We start from the raw sequence: 26,018 nt of genomic DNA, 5'->3' as shown, positions 1-26,018 counted from the left end.
ATGTGCGCTTTGATATGTAGATATAAGGGTAGAGTTTAAATGTATTTCAATGCATGCTGAATGGGTGTTACCAATTCAACACACTGTCACAAGAGAGAGTACATGAAAAGAGAAGCAATTCTTCCAATCGTATTCTTGAAATTAGCAGTTGTACAGATGGTTGACATACATAGAGCAGTTTCTTGAAGAGTTCAAAAAAATATTAGTAAAACCACAATATATATTATAAATTTTAGTAGAAGGTATTGTAGATGTGTCAGAATTGTCTTAATGGAATAACCTGAATGTAAGAGCAATAATGAGACAGAGTGGGTTATTATGATTTTCATAGAAAGCCATGGTAGAGTACATCCTGACTGTTAGGTATATATGATTAAGTAAAGTTATGTGATTTTATTTTTTTCTTTTTCAAATCTTCTGTTGTCTGTCATTCTTGCTTCATGGCTATTTTTTACTGAGAAGAAAAAAATGTTCTGTTTTGCTTTTTAGCGAGCAGTTCTTTGATAGAATTCGGTTGCCACTTTGTATGGCAGTTTGTACCGAAAGCTACTTATTAATCTCCTTTGTGGCTGTTTAACATACACGCATCTACACACACACTCACAAAATTAAAATAAAACATAGACTAATCATTTAATGCTATCAGTAAATGACCTGCCTACTCATCCCCCAGTGCCTAATGTCGATTTTACTTCAGATCCGCGAGTCTGACGTGATCGTAGTTGGTATCCGACAGCCTAGCTTCGTACAGAAGGAATGGATCAAGCCTGGTGCAGTGGTGATCGACTGCGGGATTAACTTCATTGATGGTATGTACCCTATTCATTTATTTAGAATTCAATGTGAAAGAATACTGAAATAGGAGAGAGAGACTGAGGGAAAATGCATTAATGGAGAAAGAGGTAACAATCACAAGAGTGTACCTGCAGTGTATGAAATCTTGTTGTTTTGTGTTACAAGTGATAACACAATGGTGTGAGAATAATATACTTCGCATGCCGGCAATTTCCTTTGTGATATGTGAGGCATTGGTAGGCAGAACGTTTTGACAAAGTTGTCTGAAAATCAGGGAAAACAGACATGAACAATGAGACTTTCAGTGGACTTGTAGCACATGAAGAGAGTTTGCTCAAAAGTGGTAATGAATATTAGACAACAATGTGAGAAATGAACTCTCAATGACTGATTATAGGAATGATACAAAGTATTTTATCAATCAGAGTGATATCCATTTAATCAGTAACCATGGCCGGTCTTTGATCAGAGGATGTTTTATTACATAATCAGCAAAGTATACAAACAAAATGTCCAGCTTTTTGCCTGAGAAAGTGAATTATATCTTGAATCTGTATCAAAAGCTGTAATCAGAACCTCCTGTGTGGGAAAGTACATCAGTATATACAGTGTATAACAGTTGGCTATTGGAAACAACTTCTTTGATTTCAAGCAGTGTTGTCCTGCTTGTACATGAGCTATGTTAGAATATTCCTTGATTATGGCTAATTATCGGATACAGTATACCGGTACTTAAAATTTATGGTATGGTATGTACTCACAAGGCATGTAGGACAATAACAAACTATAAAGTGCCTTGATTACATTAAAAACATGCAGTATAGTAATGACAACTTACACATTGTGTACTGAGCGCATTTATTTAAATGTTTGCACTCAGCCATTTATACTCTTTCTGGTGTTTCAAAAATTTGTTGAGGATATATATTGGGCTGTGGATATCTTCTCTCACTTTAAGTAATGCTTATTAATACCATGCCCATCTTTGTATTGCCTCAATCATTCTGATTGCGTATGACTTCAGTGATCATGAAACAATTAGTATTGTGTCCTATACTGTCTATTGTACACTTTATCATCACTCCACTTCATTTGAAGTTGTTTAGAGTAAGATAGGAAAGAATTTGATTTGAAACAAGTCCCACAATAGTTTTTGACCTTTGTTATATACAGATGCATCACATGCTATGCAGATTTTGCTTGAAAAACTCTTCACTTATGATACCTGACCTACCTTTTAAAATTTCTTTGCTGTCGATTAAAATCGGTGCCGGGAATCTGATACCCCATTTATACTGCAGCACGGGTCTGTGTTGTGAAACATGTAGCCTACCTTCATGATGTATATGCACACTATTTGGTTTTGTGTTAATAGTACACCATGAAGGATAATGGAAGATATTTGTTTCCAAGTTTTTTACAAAAATTTCAATCCACTTGGTATTTACACTAAGCCAGACAGCTCTAAATTCTGCTTAAACTGTACAGAAAAGATTCTAAAACGACATATGGCTATCTGATCTCTTTACACTGAACACAAGACTCTTAATGAAGCATTATTAAGCGGTTTTAACCCGTTTAGGACTGGCTGATTTTGCTACACCACGCATTTCCCATGGACACTTGTCCGAGTATACTTGGGACTCGTCCTCAGCGGTTTAAGAAACAAGACTTCTGCTCAGTGTGAATGGGGTGTTATAGTATGAATTTTTAATCTTTTTATTATTTTTTTTCTGCATGACGTTTTTAAAGCATATCAATATACCATATTTGTGCAAAAGTTCTCAAAGTTTGTTAATTGATTATATTTTTAGAATTTCATTTGGTTCTTATGGGTTCTTGTATAATTTGCATGTATGCATTCAAACTCAAAAGCTTGAGGCTATCACGTTAAAATCCTTCAATCTTTTTATCTAGCCATTGATAAAGCGGTTGTCATTGAATTGCAAACACAATCCTGAGTGTATACACTGTTGCCTCTCAGCTTCGTATTTTACATGCCTCTGTTTTACCTTTCATCACGACCTTTGCCCTCTTTTTTTTCTGTGCAAATTATTTGAAGGATTCTTATGCTGCTATATCAATTGGAAGATCAGTAATATTTATCCTCTCAAATTCTTTGCATGGACCACTGCACATACATAAGTTGCTGATACTTCAATGGAAGTCTAGGGGCAGTATCAAAATCTACCTGTTAAAATAAACTCAAACACACACGCACACACAATGCTCACAAATGAAGAGCCATGCACCTCGTGAGGTTCTGAAATTCTATAATATTTCAGTTTATGAATCTTGTGCGCTTAAACTATTTTCATCTTCACATGAATGGAAAAGGCCGTAATAAGTATATGTGTTAGAAACTGCCATGTATACATAGTGTATTTCCACCATGCTGTGATTGCCTCGAGTGCAGTAATGCAATATTTACCTTTCAGCACCTTTATCCAACAATTATTTCTGTCATTTAGCTCGCAGAGCATGTGTGTGAAGCAGCAAACATCACAGCCCCATAAAATACTCTTTAAACTGAAATTGCCCTTTTCAAGGACCACATAAGTATTTATGCGACAGCATGCCCTTTTTCATGATAATGTAGGTAAAAAGAATTTTATGATTATAAAGTCATAGGAGGAGAGGCATAGTCGTTCCCATGTTGACATTATGATTATTCACATTCGGACTGAGATATGACGACTTGTTGCTCCACAAGTTACGAATGACAATTAAGGTTCTGTGTCACCCAAGGCTGTGATTGATTATTCAAGCATTATGGTACGTGTAACAGAGAAGCTGATTGCAAATTTTATCACTCTGGCAATAGTTTTATTCTCCACTCCATCTTCCAAGTTGGCTCTAATCACAGATAAGAAAGTGCAGGTCACTTAATGGAACTTTCACCTGAAGAAAGATATGAAATTTCGAACATTCGTATGTTATACTGTATATGCCATATATTTCGCGAGTCTATATTTTCGCGAATCTGGAATTCCTGACGATTTCACGAGTGGTTAAATTTGTGATCATGGAGTCCTGTACTGAATGGAGAAATGTACGCGTACGTCACATTTACATCGGGAATAGAGTCGATATTTTCACGTCTTTAATTTTGCGAATAGCACCCGACTCACGAAATTCGCGAAAATAAAAACCTCGCGAAGTATTTGACGTACTAGTATACAGTAACCAAACATCGATATACGTGTGATATCATGGCCTCACAAGCCTCCCATTGACCTTCACACAAGTCCTTTTTATGAAATTTCCTGAATTGACATGATCAGATAAACTTCATTCTTTTAGCAGACCATACCTCAAAATTTGAACATCAGGTGATATTGCATTTAAGCAATCAACCATGGAGTGAGTTGTGAGTCAGTGACTTCATCACCTCAATAGGGAACTTGCAGGAAGTACTTTGAAACTCTCATTTTTCTCTAATTTAACAAATCTTGTGTCAGATGTTGGCGAGATTTAAGTTGTGTCATTCAGTTATTCAACTTTACTGTGATAAGTCAACTTCAATGTGATATGGCATTGCTCCAAAAGTCACTTTGTGAACCGTCCAGTGCTAAGTTGTCCTCCATTGTTGCATGATTCTGGAAGGTAGATTATAGGCACTGCATTGTATATGTCTGACCTTTCTATTGTGTTGTATTGGGATAGAGCCAAATTTTGTAATTAATTCAAGGCATATGTCAGAGAGGAGGACATTTCCAAGAAAAGTGTTTTTGTGAACTCTTGTTGGCTTTTGTAGTAAATTATGAAAGGGATCAAACCTAAACTGATTTTTTTTATTGATTTTTTTTTTTCATATTGCTGGAAATTGAGGCATGCAGATAATTCTTCACTATCTAATACCACCATGAAACTAAAACTGGAAGCTGTTTCTTTAAGTTTCTGTAACCGTGGTTGAAACATCCAAAAAGCATGGAAATGTCCTCACTTTTCAAACCAAGTGTGACAAATTCATTTTCTAGAAGTTCCACTGTTACAGAATTAGATCAAAATGATCAAAAGCATTGAAATTAACACTTGCTTCGTAATATTGTCTTACTTATTACTGTGGTATGTCCTGTACATGTAGATTATATCATGGAGTGTATGAAACTTGGAGTTTGTTTGTCTGTTGAAGTTGTTGTTGCAGTTGTTGTGCATTAACAATGTATTTTTCCCTCAAAGAAGCACTTGAGTGTTCAAACTTTTGGTTCCCAAGAAATTCGCATTGAATTTTGTATAATGTCTACTGTGCAGGAGGTATATGCTGGAGCATGGAGTTGATTCTCCTTTCTTTTCTTTTCTTTTTTCTTTTGTGTGTAGCAGAGCTTTGAGTAATGAAAAAAAAACAAGAGTAATATTGAAGCAGTTTTGAATAAATCTTCCAATAATGTGTATATTGTTTGTTTATCATTACATTTATAAATCCAGATGCCACAACAGGCTCTGAGTTAGAAGAAGACGGTAAGAATGGTTTCTTGTAGCCTTCAACTAAAGTCATCTGTCTTTTCCCCCCTCTTTTTTCCTGTAATATTCGTCACATGGACCCCTTATCCTGTGTACTTTGGGACCTAGAACATGAAAAAGATTGTTACTTATACAAAGTGTAGGTGTGCTGTTGTACGTGTACAGAGTCATAAGTGTTGCATGCAGTAAAGCACATGGTACTGTATACACACTCATTAATCAGTTGTCAGAAGTTTTTGTGTATTGTGTTTGTCCCGAGGTGTATGGTTGGTCATTCATTGACCATGCACAAATATAATATACAGCAAGAAACAGGTGTCAATAGTGGATGACTAATACAAACTTTGACGGCAGGTCCACACAGCAGGACTATGAGTCAACGTTTTGACACCTTATCTTAATATTTATCGTATTTCACACACTTATAAAGGTTCTGTTATGTAGTCTTTACAGGCATTCTCAGTAAGAATGATTCTGAGCTCATCACATTGTCAAAATTTTTCAGATACAAATGTACATGTTTACCTGATATCATTTTCAGTACATTCACCACAAAAGCATGGTTCGTTTACTACCAATCGCATGTTCCATTATCACATGATTTTGCTGATTTTGTCAAAGACCCATGCAAACTTGGGTTGGAAGGTTAAGACGAAATGCTTGGTGTGATTGTATCATAAAAGTGTCATATGCTCTGCCTTTTCAAATGTGTCGTCTCGTATGCCGCAAGCCAATATTACGTAAATTATCATTGGGGCATCTAAGATTTGTAATGTTGTGTGATCATTTACTGTGGCTTATTCTGTAGGTTTCATAAAATACTATAATATTCACAATGTCACAGTAAAACAAAAGTTTTTGTAGTATAATAGTACCTGCTCAGTGGGAAGGGCTTGTTCTTGTGTGAGAACCTTAACTGTTCTTTTAAGAGTTCCAGTTTCCAACTGTACTGTATAAATGAAGTGCTGAGGCAGATTTAAAGTATTGTCAAGGGCCACATTTTGAGAGGATTTTATGTGTCTTTTGTTTTCAAGAACAGTGCAAAAAGACAGAAAAAGCAGCTCTGTACAATGATCAGATACTTCCTTGTTTCTACTTTGTTTAGTATGGTCTCCTTGTGGGCCAATTCATTGTCATGAAAACTTCACTTTCATGCTGTTAATGTAAAATTGACCAAATCATCTTCCTTTGCCCACTGATTTGTTTTTTTCTTCTCATTTTACTATAATTAAAAAGACTCATAATGATAAAAAAAAAATCAGTAAATACGGCTTCAAAAAATCACTCACTGGTCATCACTCATGGGCAAAAGCTGTAGGATCTGTAGCTGTAATGACATTACCAGAGGACCGCATGGGGCAATCTGTTGATTCCACATGATAATACCACCTTTCATTTTTTCTTCTCATTTCTATGATTTTATGCATTATTTCTTCTTTACTTCTTAATCTGTTAATCTGTTGTGCATTTTTTTTTCTTCAAGGGAAAGGTGGCTAACAGCTATGCTTCAGCTGAAAAAAATAAATGACTAACACTGCACATATGTACATGTACTTTATCCCTAACTTTTTAAAACCAGGCAATAAAAGAGCATTTTACTATTTTTAGGGAAGAAAAATTATGATTTTTTGACTGCTGACATGAAGCTGCTCCGAAATTTCATTAACATCACCCCAACTCATCATATCTCGTGCTGTGGGCTGCGTCATTCTGCTCATGCATTCTGTCTCCAACCTATGCTCCACCATCCCTCATGTAATTTCCTCCTCATCTTACCGTCAGTGGAGGAGATGGTATTCTTCGTCTGAGATGGGGGGGGGGGGGGGGGGGGGGGGTATACACTGTATCACTCCGCCCACGCATTCCAAGTCAATTTATGCCATCTGCCTTTACAACACTGCACCGGCTCTTGAGACTTCTAGTATTTTGCATGGCTGGCCGAAATCACCTCAATCTAACGATGTCTTCCCCCGCTAATGGAAGGAGCTGTCCCTTGTCGTTAGATCTGCAGGCTGGAGGTAGCCTTTAATAAATAAAATGAAGGGCTTTTTTTGGGGGGGGGGGGTGGGGGATGAATTCTGTAAGGGCACACATCTTTTTTGCTCTCCCTCAGTGCCACTTCTGATCTTGCCCTGCAATATTCACATACCGGTAGATTGAAGGCTACCAGCCAGTGTCTTCAACAATTTCTTCCTCCTAGCCATTGAAATGAGACAGATAAAACAGCGGCATGAATTCATTACTGATTCCTACTAAGCATGACATTTTTATGTTGTACATGTAAGATTGTTTTCTCTTGGAAGATGGAGAAAAGAAAGAAACATATTTCAATTCTTCCGAACATTCAAGTTATCTGAAAATTTTTGGTTTTTGTTTTGCTGTTAAGCGTAAAACTAATGATTCACATTGTGAATTCATAAGTGCATTTTTTGGGGGGGTGGGGGGTGGGGGTGTGGGTGTGGGAGGGGGTTGGAGAGGGTGAGGGTGATGGGAGGGGGGGGGTTTAAGATAATTGTAATATGACTTTAGTGAATATTTCTGTTGAGATTATTCCAGGTTTCTACAAGTGAATGACTATCAAATGCCTGTGTTCTGAATGCTTCTGACCGAAATGTGGTCATTCTGTGATCAGGTCAGTTGTGTGCACACTGTTCTTTTACTAATCAAAAGATCAAACACAAACTCTTTCAAAGTCTCTTTTTACCCTTTTCTGTTTGCTGTTGAAGGGATCGTTATTCCACATAGGATGTGCAGTGTTTGGGATTGGGTAGAACATCTGAATGCATACAGTTCCATGAACTTTAAACTCTAGTTACATCATTGAGGTATTATATTGACACCACACTCTTTGCCCACATCTGAAATGCATTCACCTTGCTATACTATTGTGTCTTGTCATTCCACCATAAGATTATCTACTACTGTATGCACATTGTACCTGCATGACTGTGTTACATTGAGTACCATAAAGTGTTCTGTACAAACAGCATACATGTACATATATATGCATGCTCTTGGTCTGCTTGTGCTTCGTCATGCCTGTGCAGCAAAATTATTTAAGTTTTATGGTTTGATTTGGTTTGGTTTCTTTTTCTTTGACTCATGAAACATTTGCCTCAGCATCTATTAGAAAAAGGATCTTCATTACTATAAATGAATTCTAAAATTTTGACCATGAGAACAAAATAACTGGGATGCCATGTCGGCATTTGCTCACTTGATGTTGATTTTGTACATTTCGTGCTGTCCCCCCCCCCCCCCCCCTCCCAACATTCCAATTCAGCAGTCTGTTCTGTGGAAATCAGTGTACTTGTAAACGACATACAAATGAAGAAGCATTCAGTGTATTATGGGGGGTTGGCACTGCTTGATACAGTTTGCGTTACGTGTGTCATGTGTAACTTGACAACCTTTTCTGTAATGAGTGGGAATGGCGTTAACATACAGTATATTTATGTCTGGCTGCTGTTAACAACCATCAAAATAAGCATCAACTGACAGTTTCAATCAGTCATATATTTCAACCCTTTGCTATCTTGCTGGTATCAGTGTTTGAATAGAAATTTAACTCACATATGGGTTTTTTCTCTCTCTCTCTCTGTGACTGCAAAAAAAGTTGTACAAAAAAAAAAAATGACTTCACTATACAACCAACCCCCCCCCCCCAAAAAAAAAAGCAAATGCAAACGAGTGGCTAAAACTTTCTGCTAAAAAGTGAATGTGGCATTTGTAATGTACCATTGAAATATATAGTGTTCACTTCTTTCTAGTGCTTTCCTGTATTGATTTATTCATGTGTGCATGAATGTGCTATGACATTATGCAAATTAGCCATTGGTTTTCATTTTCCAGATCAGCTTGCTCCTACTTGCCATTTTCTCATGCCATGTTAACATACCTGCCCGGGTAGAAATTAGGCCTTCATTCCTTCTAGTCAACAGTGTCTCTGTCTTATAAATATCCTATGTAAAGAACTGGTTTTGTAAGTTACGTGGTAAAATTCAATGTAACTATAAAACTGCAAACTCATAAGAGATTTAACAAATGTTAAAGGAAGAGAAATATCAGTCAGTTTTGCTGTTCTTCCTACATTGTTGCTGAAGTTGTCAATGCAAAGAATTGAAATGAAAAATTATTAGAACTCTGTCATCAGAGCAGTTACATGTGGTATTGTTTGGAAACAATACATAAAACAGTCTTTTTCAAGACTACATAAAACAGTCTTTTTCAAGACTGCATAAAACAGTCTTTTTCAAGACTGCATAAAACAGTCTTTTTCAAGACTTCATAAAACAGTCTTTTTCAAGACTACATTATATACCCTGCAGTCATAACATGCGGTGAAATCCTAAACCTGCCTTCTATATTAGAAAGTAGGTGTTAGCAAGGGGCTTTGAAGAAAATGATTCTGCATCTCAATGAATGGAAATGATTGATAAAACTGTGAAGCTCCATGTGCTGAAGTGCTATAGCACTGTCTGTGTTTAGAAAGTAATAACAGAATCATTCCTTTTCATGATTTCAGGTCAACTAAGGAAGCAAATTCTTGACTCTCGAATAAAAGAAAACATGTAGGAATGCCATGTCTTTACAGTGTCTTGTCCTTTCATAGTGTTGTGTGTAGCTCAGTTCATGTGTAGACAACAGATATGAGATATTTCATGTCATATATTAGATACAAATATATTCATCACTATTTAGCCACAGATTATATACTTTCCAATCATTGGTATGCTCATCTTTTATTTGTTAATGTTCACATCAAACTAAAGTGTTAGACTGCTCCCATTGTAATGGTTTCATGAGATGCTACCTGTGACTCTCATCATTTAACCGCACCTCTCTCTGTGTCGCTATAGATCCATTCTCCAAGACTGGCAGGAAGATGGTGGGGGATGTCGACTACAACGCAGTGAGGGAAGTGGCGGGCGCCATCACCCCCGTTCCGGGAGGAGTAGGGCCCATGACGGTGGCCATGCTGATGGGCAACACGGTGGAGAGTGCCAAGAGGACTGTGGAAGGGACGCTGGTGAGTTATCGGGGTGCTGCAAAAACCCATGTGCTCGCTTATGGCTGGGCAAATAAAATGAATGGAGGCTGTCCTGTTTCTCACCCTTTGCCTGACTGCCCGTCTGAACAAGTGGGCGAAATGTTTTATGTTGTCCCTTGGAGTTCCAAAATAGGTGTGTGCATGATTTGCTTCACATATTTTTTGCTGTGTTTCAAACTTTTCTCAACAACAAACTGCAATGGTGTGAGCTTGAATCGCTATTAAGTTTCACGTATTGAATCTACGATAATGCATGAGGCTAGAGATTGCCTTGGCGCCAGTGAAAGTTTTGTATTTGCTGGCACTCTCAACATCATGTTCCACTTTGACCTGCTACTCATTGATATGCAATAATATTTTCTGTATCAATGAAACTGTTCCATAACTGTCCTAACTTATTTGATCACATTGGCAATTTCTTCACATTGTGGTGTAGGGCGACCAGTGGAAAATGCGCTACCTCCAACTCAGACCGAAGGACCCCGTGCCCTCAGACATCGAGGTCTCCAGAGCCCAGAAGCCCAAGGAAGTCTCAGAGCTGGCCCAGGAACTGCAGCTCCTGCCCAGCGAAATTGACTTCTACGGCAAGACCAAGGCCAAGATATCTCTGACGGTCCTGGACCGACTGAAGGACAGGGCTCCCGGAAAGTACATTGTGGTTGGGGGGTGAGTAGACTGGATTATGCACACGCATACACACACACACAAATTCAAACAGCTATGCCACTGAATGCACACGCACACACACACACAAATTCAAACAGCTATGCCACTGACACTTTGTTAAATTTTGTATTACTGTATCGAGAATGGAAATGTTCCGTGCACCATAGAATGAATGGTATTTGGAAATAAAATTTAACTGAATTGAAATGACTTGAATTATTGGATCATAGGATTTCTGGAGTGGTTTTGCTGCAGAAATTGTTTCGTTGAATTGGCAACTCTGAATTTTACTGAGTATACTGTACTTGGACGAGAATAAAAGGAGCCATTATAAATCATTATATTTGCAAAATCATAAAGTAATTTACAAAGATTTGTCATTTGGGAGAGAAAGCTTCTGACGTAACAAAAGGCTTTTTTTTAAATCTGTGAAACATTTCTGGCGAATTGTGCAGCATTGATAGCCAATGTGCTTGCGGATCTACAGTCTAAATTCTAAAGAGCAAGGAGCAGCAGAATTAGATAGTAGTGGCTAATCTGGATCTATGATATTTAATCAGTGTTAACGTTTGTTCTTAGGATTACCCCAACCCCGCTGGGAGAGGGCAAGAGTACCACCACAATTGGCCTGACGCAAGCCCTGGGATCCCACCTCAGGAAGAATGTGTTTGCCTGTGTCCGTCAACCCTCTCAGGGGCCGACGTTCGGTATCAAGGGCGGGGCAGCCGGGGGCGGATATGCACAAGTCATTCCCATGGAAGAGGTAAGGATATGGGGAATTATTGATCTGTTGATCCCATGTGTGTCCATCGCAGATGGGGTTCTTTTCACATGAATTAAAAATATATAAAGGAATTTAATACTGTGGATATGCAAGAAAAGAGCTTTAAAACCACAAAGTACTATTCTTAATCCCCTCAAGATCACAGAAAGAACACCAGTGACAAAAGTCAATAAATATGTGTTTGGAAAGCAACCTGCATCTTGTGGCACTGAAAATACAGTCATTTGATATCACGTTTTTTTTTCTTTTATTTTGGGATTTATTCTTTTCATTCTGTTTGACGAACACATTTAAGACTGTTCACTCTGACAAGGAAAGTTATTGATGTTATTGTCTTTAAAACTCAAGAATTTTGAGAAGTCAGAGGCATTATTAAATTCCTTCACAGCTTTTATCACTGTACCACAAGAGTTACAAGGTCACTGCCAACATGGCCAAAGTTTAAAGAGGTATGCCAGGGCTTTTTCATGCCTTTTGTTGGGGCTCAACAGAAATCTTGGTAACCAGTTCAGATACAGGTTCTTTCTACTGCTGGTTTGTAAGGATATCATATTGAGGTATGATGACCAGAGGTTGTTTGTATATGCTTACTTATTTCCATGTTATCATGTTCTCTTGTATCTCAACATGAGTTTGAATTCATTGTATTCACATGGGTTTCTAATGAGTCCTTTGTGGCAAATACCTAATTTTGCTTCCTTTTTGCTTCGTTTTAGAATGCCAAGAGAGGCTTTGAAACCATAGTATTTTTATGTGGCTGATGTATTCAGATTAAGGTTGTCAGTGATGACATATGAAAATTGTGTTTGTTTCATTTTTTTTTTAATCCCATGTTTCTTGTTTAGTTTAATCTTCATCTGACTGGGGACATCCATGCCATCACAGCAGCCAACAACCTCCTGGCTGCGGCCATCGATGCCAGGATCTTCCACGAATCCACCCAGACGGACTCTGCCCTCTATGGCAGACTTGTGCCAACCAAGAAGGGCCAGCGTGCATTTTCCGACATCCAGCTCGGCAGGCTGAAGGTATGATGATTATCGTGAATACTCATGTCAGTAACTTGAAATATCAATGGCTGAAACCTAACAGATAATTGACAAAGTGTAGCAAAAAAAAAGCTGCTGAAAACTGCTTATCCAATAGTGGCAAGCCGATGGAGTAAAATGGAGTCAAAAGGGGCCTGAGCTTTCAATCCTAGCAGAATCTTCGTCAGAGGCAAAATGACAAAACAGGCAGGGAAAGCAATCACATATAAGGACTACACACAACAAGAACAGTCAGGGGAAGGCTTAGGACACAGAACAAAGAAAACACAAAAGGGGAGGGTTGGAGGTCATGGGCAAAGAGCCCAACAGGTAAAGGAGGGTGAACAGACAAAAGGCAGAGGAGGGTCAGTGATGATCCAGATGACTATGGAGGGCAACCTTTCACTATTGACAAAGTTAAATCCCAATGTATGATAAAGATGATGAATGTGTTTCCCCTGTAGCTAGGCAGCAAGTGTTCAACTTTCCGGCTCATTCTCTTGATTGCATTCAAGTTCTATTGTAGACAAAGAGCATATATGTTTGTACACCAGGTTTCTGCAGTAATTGCATTGTCATAAAATTGCAAAGTCTTACAGGAAGTTGGAAAAGAGTTGTGTCTTATAACTAGAGTTTTTCTGAACTATCTTATTCCCCCTTCTCCCAGCGTCTTGGCATTGACAAAACAAACCCTGATGACTTGACTGAGGAGGAGATTCACAAGTTTGCCCGTTTGGACATCGATATTTCAACCATCACATGGCAGCGAGGTCAGTCCATTGGTCTCTGTCAAATCTCTAAAGTTATTACATACTGTAAAACACGATATATTCGCGGCATGAAAATTTTGCGAATTGGAGCCGACAGCGTTTATCGTAGCATGAAATTTTCGCGACTTGACACTGGCATCCAGTGCATATTGTGTAGGCAAGAACTTTCGTGTGCATTTTAATTTCGCGAATGTTGCCGCTCGCGAAATTCGCGAAATTAGAATGCACGCGAACATTCCTCGTTTTACAGTGGTTTACTGGTGATGTATTCTACATGAGAATTTAGAAGGTTAGTATAGTTTCAGTTGGGATGGGAATTCAGGTTTTAACTTTTTACGAGATGATTAGAAACTTCTTTTATGTACATACAATTCTAAGAGGAGTTCAAAGATTATTTGACGGAAATCGGTTTTGAAATGGCCGAGATATCCAGAAACAAAGAGATCCTAATAAAAGGTGGGTCCAACCTTTTATTTTTTCAATATCTGTGTCCTGTATTGTTTTTGTAGGAGCAAGGACAATTGACATGACTTAATATCATTCATTGTTATTGATAATGCTGCTTCCATGTTGCAGTGATGGACACTAATGACCGCTACCTGCGCAAGATCACAATCGGACAGTCCCCGACCGAAAAGGGCTTCACTCGCGAGACCCAGTTCGACATCACAGTGGCCAGCGAGATCATGGCCATTCTCGCCCTGACCAACAACCTGGCCGACATGCGCCAGCGCCTGGGCAAGATCGTCGTCGCCAGCAACAAGCAGGGCGAGCCCGTGACGGCAGATGACCTCGGTCTGGGCGGGGCCCTCACCGTGCTCATGAAGGACGCCATCAAACCAAACCTCATGCAGACTCTGGAGGTAATAATGACTGAAAGGGGGATGTTTGCAATGATAATGGGGTTGCCTGGGTGTAATGATGATCATTTAAATGTTGAAGGTGATGGGGATAATTTGGAAAATGATGAAACTTGTGACTGGTGGTGGTGGTGGTGATGATGATGATTATGAATGCTGTGATTATGATTAATGTGATTATCGTATTTTTTTGTAAAAAAAAGAAGAAGCGTGTTTTCTAATTACCCATTTTTTAAGGAAAGCAAAAGAAAAAGTGTCATTGAATTAGTCTTTGCAAATTTCCCAAATAAGTTGATATAAAATCTTTAGTTGTACGTGAAACCATTTTAATTTACCAGTGTCATTTTTTTTTTTTTTTTTGAGCTTGTTTGGTAAATGAAAATGATTTGAAATGAGCCTATTATCTGTTGATGAATCAATCTCATATTTTTGTTCAAACCTTTACGAATGAAAGGAAATGATGTCACAGTAGCTTAGACAGCAGTGATATTTTCAGAAAGCATGGGGATCTAAACATAAAAATTGTGCATTTAAGTTACTTCCCACTTTGGTCAAACTGTGTCTTCATTGTGTCGTATATCATATGTGAGTTGTTTCATCAATTTTCTCCTATTTCTTTCAGGGTAACCCAGTGTTTGTCCATGCTGGACCGTTTGCCAACATCGCCCATGGAAACTCGTCCATCTTGGCTGACAAAATAGCGCTCAAGTTGGTGGGAGAGCATGGATTTGTCGGTGAGCCATCCTTGTACTCGCTACACAAGAAAGTCTCATGAGATTTAGCGGTGCTACGTGGTTTAAAGGAATCATTCCTTTAGATAGTGGCAATTCCTCAAAGTCTTTTGCAAGTTCTTACCCACTGAGACTTGTTGTCAATACTGAAGATAAAAGATGTGTGATTGAAGATTTACAGAATAGTTATCGAGAAAATTTCAACTACGCCCAGCCACTTGAAAGTTTTGAAGCTGTTAAAGCATAGAAGATACTAGCAAATCATTTGTGAATGCACTTTGTTCAAAGTTCAGCAACCAAAAAATTAAAGAAACATTGAAAAAAATTGATGTCTTTGCTTCCTTCAATAAAGATTGAAGTCAAACACAATCAGTGGTGTGATTGCGGTTAAACTAGTTTTTAGCTCACTTGAATTGAAATGCTCAAGTGAGCTATAGCAGTTGTTCACTTTGCAGGGTCCATTGTGCATAGGCTTTTTCACATTTTGTTGTCGTAAAAATTGGTGGCTGGATTGCAATGCTTGGATGAGTTGAGTTGAGTTGAGTTTTATTTAACACTTCTATGAAAGCAAATAACCAAAACAGACAGCATTACAAACAATAAGACATATATGAAAGCATGAGAATTACAACAACATTCATGAGATACACGAAAAACAAACTGATTGGAAAGTGTTAGGTGACAGGCAGGAAGGCAAAGCCTTATATTTATGTCTGTCTCTGAAAAGAACAATTGCATTAATGTGTCATCATGAGTCATGTTATTAAAATATTGTTTGTTAATTACAAAAATATCTTGTATTCAGCAAATTGATACAATGTTATGCTAACATGCACACGCAGGCACACACACACCCTAACATAAATAGCCTAACAATCAGAAAATTAATTGTATTAATTTATGAGGTAAAGCCTGTTTTTCCTCATGATAAGCCATGCAATTCTCTTTATACCTCCTTGGGCGAAGTAAAAGAAGCTTTTTGACCTATGAAATGCTTGACTTGAGTTGAAGTCAAACACTTAAACCTGAGTACAGTTGGGCTTCCTGATTATGTAGGTGTATCTCACAAGTGGGAAGTAAACATCTGTTAGGTTGACTATGCTGTGACCACACTTTTTAATCTCCCATGTTTTATTCTTTTTTCAATTCCAGTTACTGAGGCAGGCTTTGGATCTGACATTGGCATGGAGAAGTTCTTTGACATCAAGACCCGCTACTCGGGCCTGAAACCCAGTGCGTGTGTGATCGTGGCCACAGTCAGAGCCCTGAAGATGCACGGAGGTGGACCTAACGTGAGTTGACACATTGTTGTCACCTGATTGCTGCCTCCCATTTGAATTTCTAAGCTTTTGAAATTCTGAATTTTAAAATTCTAAAATTGCCCAATGTGAATTTTTAAGTGTCATGGAATACACTTGCTAATAATGTCCTATCAGCAGCGCCATTGGAATTCACTTGTCAAGATGATGCCAATGCTCTTGCTGATTATATTAACAGTGCCATTGGAATTCACTTTTCAAGATGATGCAAGCTGTATTTGCCATTTGTAAAGTTATGTTTGTTGTTTTTTTTCCCCATTTTGTATATTTGTGTAGTTACTGTGGAGAGGAAAGTGCCTAGTACATTGTAGGCTATGCCTACAAACAGAAAAGTGGCTAATAATAAAAAAGATGTAGTTTTTAAATGAATGCTTTTGTTATTCTGCAGGCATTTGCCCAACCTAATAATCTTTCAGTTTTAAGTATGAAAAAGAAAACAAAAATGCTTAAAACTCAGTACATAAAATGAGGTTTATGACAATGTTAATGCATCCCCCTCTTCCTCACACACACACTTTAATCTCCAATTAAGAAGTAACAAAAATTATTCGCCATGTATATATATTTTTATTTTTTGGTTTCTGCAGGTGACTGCTGGAAGGCCGCTTGCTCCAGAGTACAGCCAAGAAAACCTGGAGCTGCTGGAGAAAGGTTTCTGCAACCTCCGGAAACAGATTGAAAACACAAAGTACTTTGGAGTCCCGTGTGTGGTGGCCATCAACCAGTTTGCGTAAGAATTGACCTTTTTAAAACTTTGATGGAGATGTTTAAATGTGGTTTAATGTATTAAATGGTTTTAATGAGTAATGATTGTTCGTTTCATAATGCTTTAATTTGCTGGAGTAAGGAAGCCATCAACAATGTACAATAAGTTGAGTTTAAATGGAAGCTGGACCACTTTAAACAATGATTGTGTGCACCATTCTCTGGAATTCACGTTTTCTACTTTAATTTGAGATGTCAGCTTTTCCTGTCAGTTGAGAGCTAACAGATATAGGTAACTGATTATGAAGTATTTGGTCTGATTGTGTTTTTGAATAGTTTGTGTAGACAGTCTACTTTCTTGTTTTATTTGAGAGAAATGCAGCATACAATGTACCCCAGTCAGTTGAAGATCTTTCTCAGTCCCATGTTTTTTAAAGCTGTTTTATCCATATATGTTTAATATCCATGTGTAAACAATCGACTCATTAAAACTTGATCTACGTGGACACATCTATTCATTAAGAACCATGAAATTGTGATATAAATGTGTCAAGAAATGAATGAATATAAACATGATTTTTTTTTTTTCACCCACATTTGAGACTTGTGCACGTGATGATCAAGACTCAAGTGCATAATGCACACTAGAAGTTGGCCTTTGGTAATTCAAATGTTATGTGATCTAATATCTCTGTATACCGCAGCTCAGACACGCCAAATGAGTTGGCCCTTCTTCAGCATCTGTCCAAGGAGTGTGGAGCCTACGATGCCGTGGTGTCCAACCACTGGGCCCTCGGCGGAGCTGGGGCAGTGGAACTGGCCAAGGCTGTGGAGAGAGCGTGCTACCAGCCCAGTGAATTCAACTTCCTCTATGAGCTGGATGTAAGTCCCGTTTGTCTGTACTTCTATTATAATTTCATTTGATTTCATTTGATTTCAATCTATTTTCATATATCTCAATCCCAAAATACATTGGATATAACAAAATAGAATGATGCATGCCATGATATCCAGCTTGGATGCACAATAAAATATTACCAACATATAAAACATGACTCTTGACCTTGGCGCTCCCCTCTCAAAAAAAAAAAGAGAGAGAGAGAAAAGAAAAAGAAATTGTATCTTTGAATAACACGTCTCTGGAAAACAGGTAGGTGGGGCCTTTTGCTGTCGCTGTTGTTTTTGTTTTGTTTTTGCTATCACTTTGTCAACTACGTATTTACTGCTGTCGGCTATTTTGTGCCCTGTCTAAACAAATTGTATCAATAATGTTGAAGGAACACTAAAGAACGTCTAAAGGCCAAGTTTTCTAGTGACCTTCAGTAATTCGCAGCAAAATTAACACCTCAAGAATCTTTTGGCTCAAGTAACAGAAATGCAGTGTATGTGTATCAACTCCAGGGTGGGAATTTGCTTGATTTTTTGTTTGATAAAGGGCTAAAATTTATTCTACATTCCTTCCCAGTGGTTCTTAAGCATGCATGCACACAATTGTCTTGCAAGTTCTGATTCCAAGAATATGCCTGTAAATATGGCGTGGAAAGTGGTTGCCTAATCTAGTTAGAGAGAATCTAGTATTTTTGGCTCCTGATGTATGCAGAGGAGTAACCATGGATCAATACTGTCATGTTAGCATAGAAACCATTTTCCACAAAACCAGGAGATGTTCTTGAATCTCGTATTCCATGAAGTTTGATATCAGGCGAATCATTGCAATACTCGTGCACAGAGACCCATTGAGGAGAAAATCGCCACGATCGCCAAAAAGATCTATGGCGCCGACGACATTGAGCTGTCCGAGGAGGCCCAGAAGAAGATTGACCGCTACCGCAGCCAGGGGTTCAACGACCTGCCCATCTGCATGGCCAAGACGCATCTGTCCCTGTCGCACGACCCCAGCCTGAAGGGCACCCCCAGCGGCTTCAAGCTTCCGATCAGAGATGTGCGGGCCAGCGTGGGAGCGGGATTCCTCTACCCACTAGTGGGCACTGTAAGTCATTGTGCACCACATGATATATATGTGCTACTACAGTGCGCTCCTCTTATAACGCAATTTTGTTACAACAAAGTAAAAATTCAGGTCCCAAAATTATTATTCCTATATCTTTATAAATATTTTTTATTAGTTTGGCTATAACAAACTTATGACATCACAAAAGAACACTGCTGGTCCCGAGGACTTCGTTGTAACGGGAGTTACCTGTATACGGTCATCCCTGCAGTATTGGGGTATTCAAATTGGGACATTGTGTGGGTCCTGACTGAGTAGGGAATTCACCAACACCTCTTCGGTAAAACGTTTGCAGACAAATTGAATGTTCTTTATGCCCTATTGTGAATCGGAAATAGACAAAATTATATCAATTTGAGAGTGATTACATTTTGTGATTGTTGTGTTAGCTAGAGTGCATAATTTTCCATTCACTTTGTAAGTGAGTTACTTTTTTGAAAACTCCTTGTGCAAGGAGAACCTTTTGTAACAAAGTCAAGAGCAACAACAATTTCCCATGACAGAGACATTGTCTCGTTGTTTACAACAAATGCAATATTTTTATGTCGAGCAATTACCAAATTGGCAATTCAATAGGTTACCAGAGCATTTGCCCTACCCTCCCCTGTAGAAGTGCCAAACATTCAGGGGATCAAAATCATTGAATCTTCAGTGCATTAAAAGGCAGCATCAACTAACTATAGCTGCATTTAGTGACACACAGACTCATTGTCAATAGAATTCACAAGATGTAGCAATGTACATGCATGATTGATTGATTGATTTGAATTTATTTCTCCTTCATGTTCACAATAACAAAGAAACAGATTTGATGAATTACAATGATTATTACAATACAGTGACATTTAGTTTTATGTGACATAGGCAATAGTCAAGATGTATACTTCAGCAACAAAAGGTAAAACAATGTAGAAATTAGAACAAAAGTGGGGGGACCTAAATCAAAAGCATAGCTTGTATATCTTAGGCCCCGTAAAATTGGATGCGTGTCAAAGCATGCACAGAAATAGTTTAGATTAAAAACTGAAGGTTTGCTTCAATATGAGAAAGAGGAAAGAACAGAAGAAGAAATGATGGAGTAGATAAGACAAATTTTAGATGGGAGGGAAAAGAAGAAATGGTGAGAGTAGAGGAGGCTGAGAAGGAGGATTGGTAATTTCAAACAGAATATCTTTGTAGTCTCTGTACTGTCTGGAGGTCATGTCAGCACTGGGTAGAACGCGTGCATGAGATATGACAGTGAGTGAAACATGAAGTAGTTGCTATGGTATCACATTATCTGAAAGTGTGATCATGAGAGTTTTGTTTAGTGTCTTGTTTGACTTCAAGTATTGTCCTTGAAAGCTTGCTGGCAGTCACTTTTTGAATACTGTCCAAGCCAGCACAGTGAGTGACCAATTGGTTTAAACCATTGCAATATTGCCACACGCTGGCAATGGTCAGTGCTGTGTGGACGCGACTTAAAAGCTTGACACATTTATACTGTAGTTCTGAAAAGTTTGCACTGTCCTGCTAATTTGTCAAATTGATTTACAACCTCTTATCTTCATGACCAATAAAAAAAAAATAGCAAAACACACACATGCACACACAAAAGCAAAAACAAAAGCAAAACAAAATGATCAATTGAAATGAGAATACAAATGTAGTTTCTGAAAGGGTATGGCCATCCTTGTCTGCTGACAGTAATGCACTTCTGGAGTCACTGTCACTCTGTATGAATGTTTGCCATTGGTATTACTATCAAACTTTTCCATTTTATCTTCTTCAATAGATGAGCACCATGCCCGGCCTTCCCACAAGACCGTGCTTCTACGACATCGACATCGACTCAGAAACCGAGACAATTTATGGGCTCTTCTAAGGATCCTGGAATTGTTGACTGAAATGTTTAGAGGTCACAACCATGGTACTTTTTTTTTTTCCGTTTCTCCTGGAAACATGAATACACATTTCTATTCCTTTGTGGATATTTTTGTATAAATTTGGGCACAAGTGTTCCATTATAATGTGTGTGCTTAAACCTACCTACATGAAAAGTGACAAAAGAAATGACACGAGGTTAACATTTTGTGTTGCAAACAAGTACAATAGAATGGCATCAGAAATGTGGCTATATAAAATCATTAGGATCATTTGATTGATGAAAGAAAAAGAAATTGATCAACTCAAACATCAAAGTGTGTGATTAATCTGGGCCCTGCATTATAGGGGGTGCCGCTGACATTATGTTTGTTTTGTACAATGTTAGGCATTCTGTGACACTTAAAAGTGCATGGCCCACATTTGTACAAGGAACATTGAAAGCAAAGCATCAGAGGATTTTTCACTGTCAAATTATTTCATGCAAGCATCAGTCATGCAATATGGTTTTAATTTGGTAAAGACACAGAAAGTGGACACATTCCATCAATTCTGTTTTATTCTTCTTTTGTACTACTCAGGCAATGTTCTTGGTTTTACAGAAATCATTGTCCCAATTGAGAGAGTATAAGAGTATGAGTAAGAGAGTGACAGTTTTGAAGACATGATTTTGTAATTTGGAATAATGGAAATCTTTGTGGTACTACCAAAGTAGAATTTGGTAAGTAACTATTGGTTTATATTAAAGGTGTGTTGTGTTATTTTCTCCTTTTTTTTTCAAGAAGGAAAGAATGTCGGCTAAATGAATGCATAATTATAAATTCTTGGTTTTTGTATTGCTCATCAAAATTTTGTATTCAACATGTTAATAGGTCGTGTGGGTTGTTTTATTAGTACATTCTCTGCAAAAACTGAAGGGGAATGTGAGGTTCTTGTAATCAATACATCATCAAAATGCTGAAGAAATTTACTAAGGCTGTTTCAGTCAAATATTGCTTAACTACGTGGTAGGTCTTAAAAGCTGTGTCAAACAGTGCCAAGATGCTACACAGGCTATTGCAAAGACATTTAGTATATAAGTGGAAGATAAGTCACTTGACCTCAAAGTGGACATGTCATCATTAGAAGCATCATTATCAGTGTAAATTAAGGGAAACCCCTTTATAACAAACTTGCTCACAACGAGGAACTGTTTGAAATGCGGTAAAATGAGAGGTTCCGGCGACCATGATGGTTGTATTGTTCTTTGGTTTCTTTTGTTATTGTTGTTGTATTGATAGATTATTCGCTTCCATTAGTGCCTACACAGAATGTCTGGGAAACTATTGTATGGATCTTTTAAGTCGCTTAAGGCCAGATAATGGTCGGTGAATGTAGTATTAAAGTCACAATAGATTTTGCCTTCAAGTCTAGCCTTGTGACCTCTCCTGCATTTCCTTTTCTAATCTCTGCATCGGCAGCATACTGCAACGAGGTCGAGTCCTTGAAATGAAAAATTTCAGGCTATACACCCAGGGAGGCACCATTGCAATGTTGGTAGATGCATATGCGTGGTATGTTACAAAAATGAAGGAACATTGCCCAAGGTTCTGACCTTCTAACATTGTAGTATACACACCTGGGATACGTTTCCCTGGATTTTACCATGATTTTACACACCAGCATTGCTTAGACTTCTATATTATCTTTGTAATGCCATATTATATTTTGTCCTCTGTATGCAGATCATATATATATATGCCAAGCAAGGGCAAACTTTGAAAGCAGAATGATAATGAAAAACAACAAACAAACAATGGTACTGGAGATTTGTAAACCCTGAGGGCAGTATAACTGCAAAGACACGTAGCAAACCTCCACATGCTGATCTTTTCACACAATGAATATCTCAACCCACTATGATGCATGGTGTCCATACCTATAAATTCATACCTATAAATGTAGGAAAGCCGTTTGCTGACTGTGCCTGTCTTTTGGATTTTCTGCCACAAGAGAGGCAGGCGTGTGGTTTTGGTGACTTATTTGCTTAGGAAAGAATGAGAAGAACTGAAATTAAATTTACAGGGTGTACTGATTACTTAAAAAACACTTCCTGTGGGGGAAAAAAAGGTAAATGATTGAAATGAAATGATGACATGATTATTTATCTGTAGTTGTATTATATTCTGTTCTCATGGAACATTGTTTAATGTGAAATAATTGCTTCTGTAAAATAATTGTCTATTCTACTGTACCTATCACCACTTATGTTTGGTAGGATTAACATGAAAAAAAAAAATGTTGGTAATTTTCTTGTCATGGAAGTGAATGTGAACATTTTATGTGGTCAAATACGATTTGCACAAAGTAATGTGTAATGTTTTCTTTTTTTGTGTGTTACGAATATCTACATGTATTTGAAAATTATGTCAATGTATAGTTTATTATGTTTTGTGAATGAATACACTGCAAATGCATTGCATCAAGAAAGCTATTTTGTTCATCGAAAATAAAGTCTATGAAGAAATCGTTGAAAGAAGAAAACCTACTGGAGCAAGTGTCTATTTGTTGTGTCTGCATTCGTTTGAAGATTGCATCTACTCCAAAAGGCAGTACATTTTCGAGTTCTATTATAATGTGTGTCCCTTCCAGTTCTTCTTGCAATTTTTTAAAGGTACTGCGAGGTGACGACTCTGTTTTTGCTATATGATAGATACACATAGTGTGTGACACTCATAAGCATATGCATGTAGTGTCACAACAAGTATATTTCATCCTGAATATTCCTACTGACTCTACAAGAGGACGGCATACTAGGTGTTACAAAAAACATTTCCCACTTTCGAGCCTTAACAGCTCAAAAACTATATATCAAATAACACTGACATAGATATGCGCAATAGCTGAATAGTGTACAATTTTGATGGAAGTGATTTGAAAATGAGCACATAAATCAGTTTCATTAAATTGTATATTTATTTTTAAGTTAGGTTTCAGATTTTGCTCTATTTTCAACCCTCTGTACAAAACTTTAATTTTGCACAGGGGTCAATTGGTGTGTGTGGAAGTGTGTGGTTACAGCCAGACATTGGTCCTGAACAATGGCCTTGGTTTGACTGCTCTTACTACATATTCATGAGAAATTTCACTGTCACAGCTAGTCTCTATTTATCCTGATATTGTAGTGTATGCAAGCACATGAAAACATGTGCTTATCTTTTTCATGTGCATGCATTTTACCCTATACCGTGAATTCAGACTAGCAGTACCCAGGGCAATCCATCATGAATTATTGATAAAGCATTCATGTGTGTTGGAGCAAGAGTCCTGAAGCCTAATCAGCAGAGCTCTGAAAAGGTGGTATTTGTAGTACATGTATTCATGTCTATTGTTCAGGGTCATTGTAAGCACACACTCACATACACATCATTGGTTCTTAAGTAAAGTTTAATTTTGTACAGAGCAGGGCCGGCGCACTGTTTTCAAAAGTGTGGGGGCCCACTTCCGGGTTTCATGAGCTAACAAGCAAAAAAAAAAAAAAAAAAAAAAAAAAGGTCCTCAGCTCATCTCTCCCCGTCCCCGTCCACTTCCGGGTTTCTTCAGCTGACAAACAAAACAAAACAAAACAAAAACAAGGTCCTCAGCTCATCTCTACCCGTCCACTTCCGGGTTTCTTCATGATCAGCTGACAAAAAAAAAAAAAAAAGGTCCTCAGCTCATTCTCTCCCCTCCCATTGTAGTGCCTCTTACGTACTTCCGGGTTGAAAGAAGTGTGGGGGGCCCAAAGTGATGACACATTATGTATTCCTTTGTATGGTGCACAAAAAGTGTGGGGGCCCGAGCCCCCACGGCCCCCACGGCTGCGCCGCCCCTGCAGAGGGTTCAAATTTGACCAAAATCTGGAACTTACCTTTAAAATAAATCATGGATTTAATGAAACTGATTCATACTCTCATATTCAAATCACCTCCAACCAAATTGTACACTATTCAGCTATTGCTCACCATCAATGACAGTGTTATCTGATGTATAGTTTTCAAACTATTAAGGATAAAAAAAAATGGGAAATGTTTTGTATAACACCTAAAATGTGCAGTCTTTAATGGGTTGCCATTCTGTTAGGAAACATCACTCAATACAATTGATGCATAAATACATAGAGCAATGTATTGCCGGCCTCTTCACAAGCACCCAGTCACAAATACCACACGTGCATGCATGATAATGGTTAGATGGTCTATGCAGAATGTATAATGTGTGCAATGGACTGATGCTTAACTATTCAGTGGTATCATTGATGCAATGAACCACATAGAATAGAAGCAGAACTTGTACAGGCACTGATACATTCAACATAAAAAACGAACAAAAGTTGCTCACAGAATCTTGTGTTCGATAAATCCCATTAACACAATTTTTCCCCATTGGTTTTCACTTCACAGAAATCGTTGCCATGACATGTGCTTCATTGGCATTTGTGTTTAGAGAGAGAGAGAAAAAAAAAAACACCAGACAAACAAAAAGTTTTTCTTATCCTGTACAATATTCTGTGCATTTTTTTTTAGTAGTGGACAAGTAATTGGCCTCGGTATACTATTTTAGGTGCAGATGTGCTGGTAAGATTTTTTTTTTTTTTTTTCGAAATCTGTCAAAGATCGCTGAACTGTGGCTTAGAATGCCGTATGTTTCAGCGTTAACTTTATCTGGATTGTCTGGTAGAAATATCTGATCCTGAGGGCATTATGTATATTAATGGGCAATTGTTTGTACTGCATGGAGTGATAGTGGCAAAATTTCAAGCAGAATTGTCAGTGTACTTTTGTTAAAGGAAACCAAAACCTGAATATAAACGTGACTTGAGTGAAAGCAACAATATTAGTTCAACATATCAGTGAAGGGAAAATTGGACGATTCATTCAAAAGTTATGAATTTTTGTAAGTTTGGTGCCATCCTCGCTTGATAAGGAGATTACTACACTTCATGACGTCTTTA

General features: G+C 37.9%; 1 protein-coding gene across 1 annotated transcript in view; it reads left to right on the top strand.

The window, feature by feature from the left end:
• The window catches only part of LOC139744667 (C-1-tetrahydrofolate synthase, cytoplasmic-like), a 31,547-nt gene extending 8,399 nt beyond the window's left edge, over nucleotides 1–23,148 (top strand). Inside the window, exons 8-21 of the mRNA XM_071655093.1 lie at nucleotides 698–809; nucleotides 5,224–5,256; nucleotides 10,119–10,288; nucleotides 10,746–10,975; nucleotides 11,555–11,738; nucleotides 12,605–12,787; nucleotides 13,455–13,557; nucleotides 14,134–14,420; nucleotides 15,040–15,151; nucleotides 16,301–16,440; nucleotides 17,055–17,197; nucleotides 17,877–18,054; nucleotides 18,902–19,162; nucleotides 20,958–23,148. Coding sequence (XP_071511194.1) covers nucleotides 698–809; nucleotides 5,224–5,256; nucleotides 10,119–10,288; nucleotides 10,746–10,975; nucleotides 11,555–11,738; nucleotides 12,605–12,787; nucleotides 13,455–13,557; nucleotides 14,134–14,420; nucleotides 15,040–15,151; nucleotides 16,301–16,440; nucleotides 17,055–17,197; nucleotides 17,877–18,054; nucleotides 18,902–19,162; nucleotides 20,958–21,047 — 2,226 coding nt within the window. The 3' untranslated portion in view covers nucleotides 21,048–23,148. The remainder of the gene's footprint in view (nucleotides 1–697; nucleotides 810–5,223; nucleotides 5,257–10,118; nucleotides 10,289–10,745; nucleotides 10,976–11,554; nucleotides 11,739–12,604; nucleotides 12,788–13,454; nucleotides 13,558–14,133; nucleotides 14,421–15,039; nucleotides 15,152–16,300; nucleotides 16,441–17,054; nucleotides 17,198–17,876; nucleotides 18,055–18,901; nucleotides 19,163–20,957) is intronic.
• The last annotated feature ends 2,870 nt before the right edge of the window (nucleotides 23,149–26,018 follow it).

Source organism: Diadema antillarum, unplaced genomic scaffold (assembly GCF_040938485.1).
Source record: "Diadema antillarum isolate AM-2024a unplaced genomic scaffold, OU_Dant_1.0 seq00001200_RagTag, whole genome shotgun sequence".
Lineage (NCBI taxonomy): Eukaryota > Metazoa > Echinodermata > Echinoidea > Diadematoida > Diadematidae > Diadema > Diadema antillarum.
This window is presented reverse-complemented; position numbering and strand designations above follow the sequence as displayed.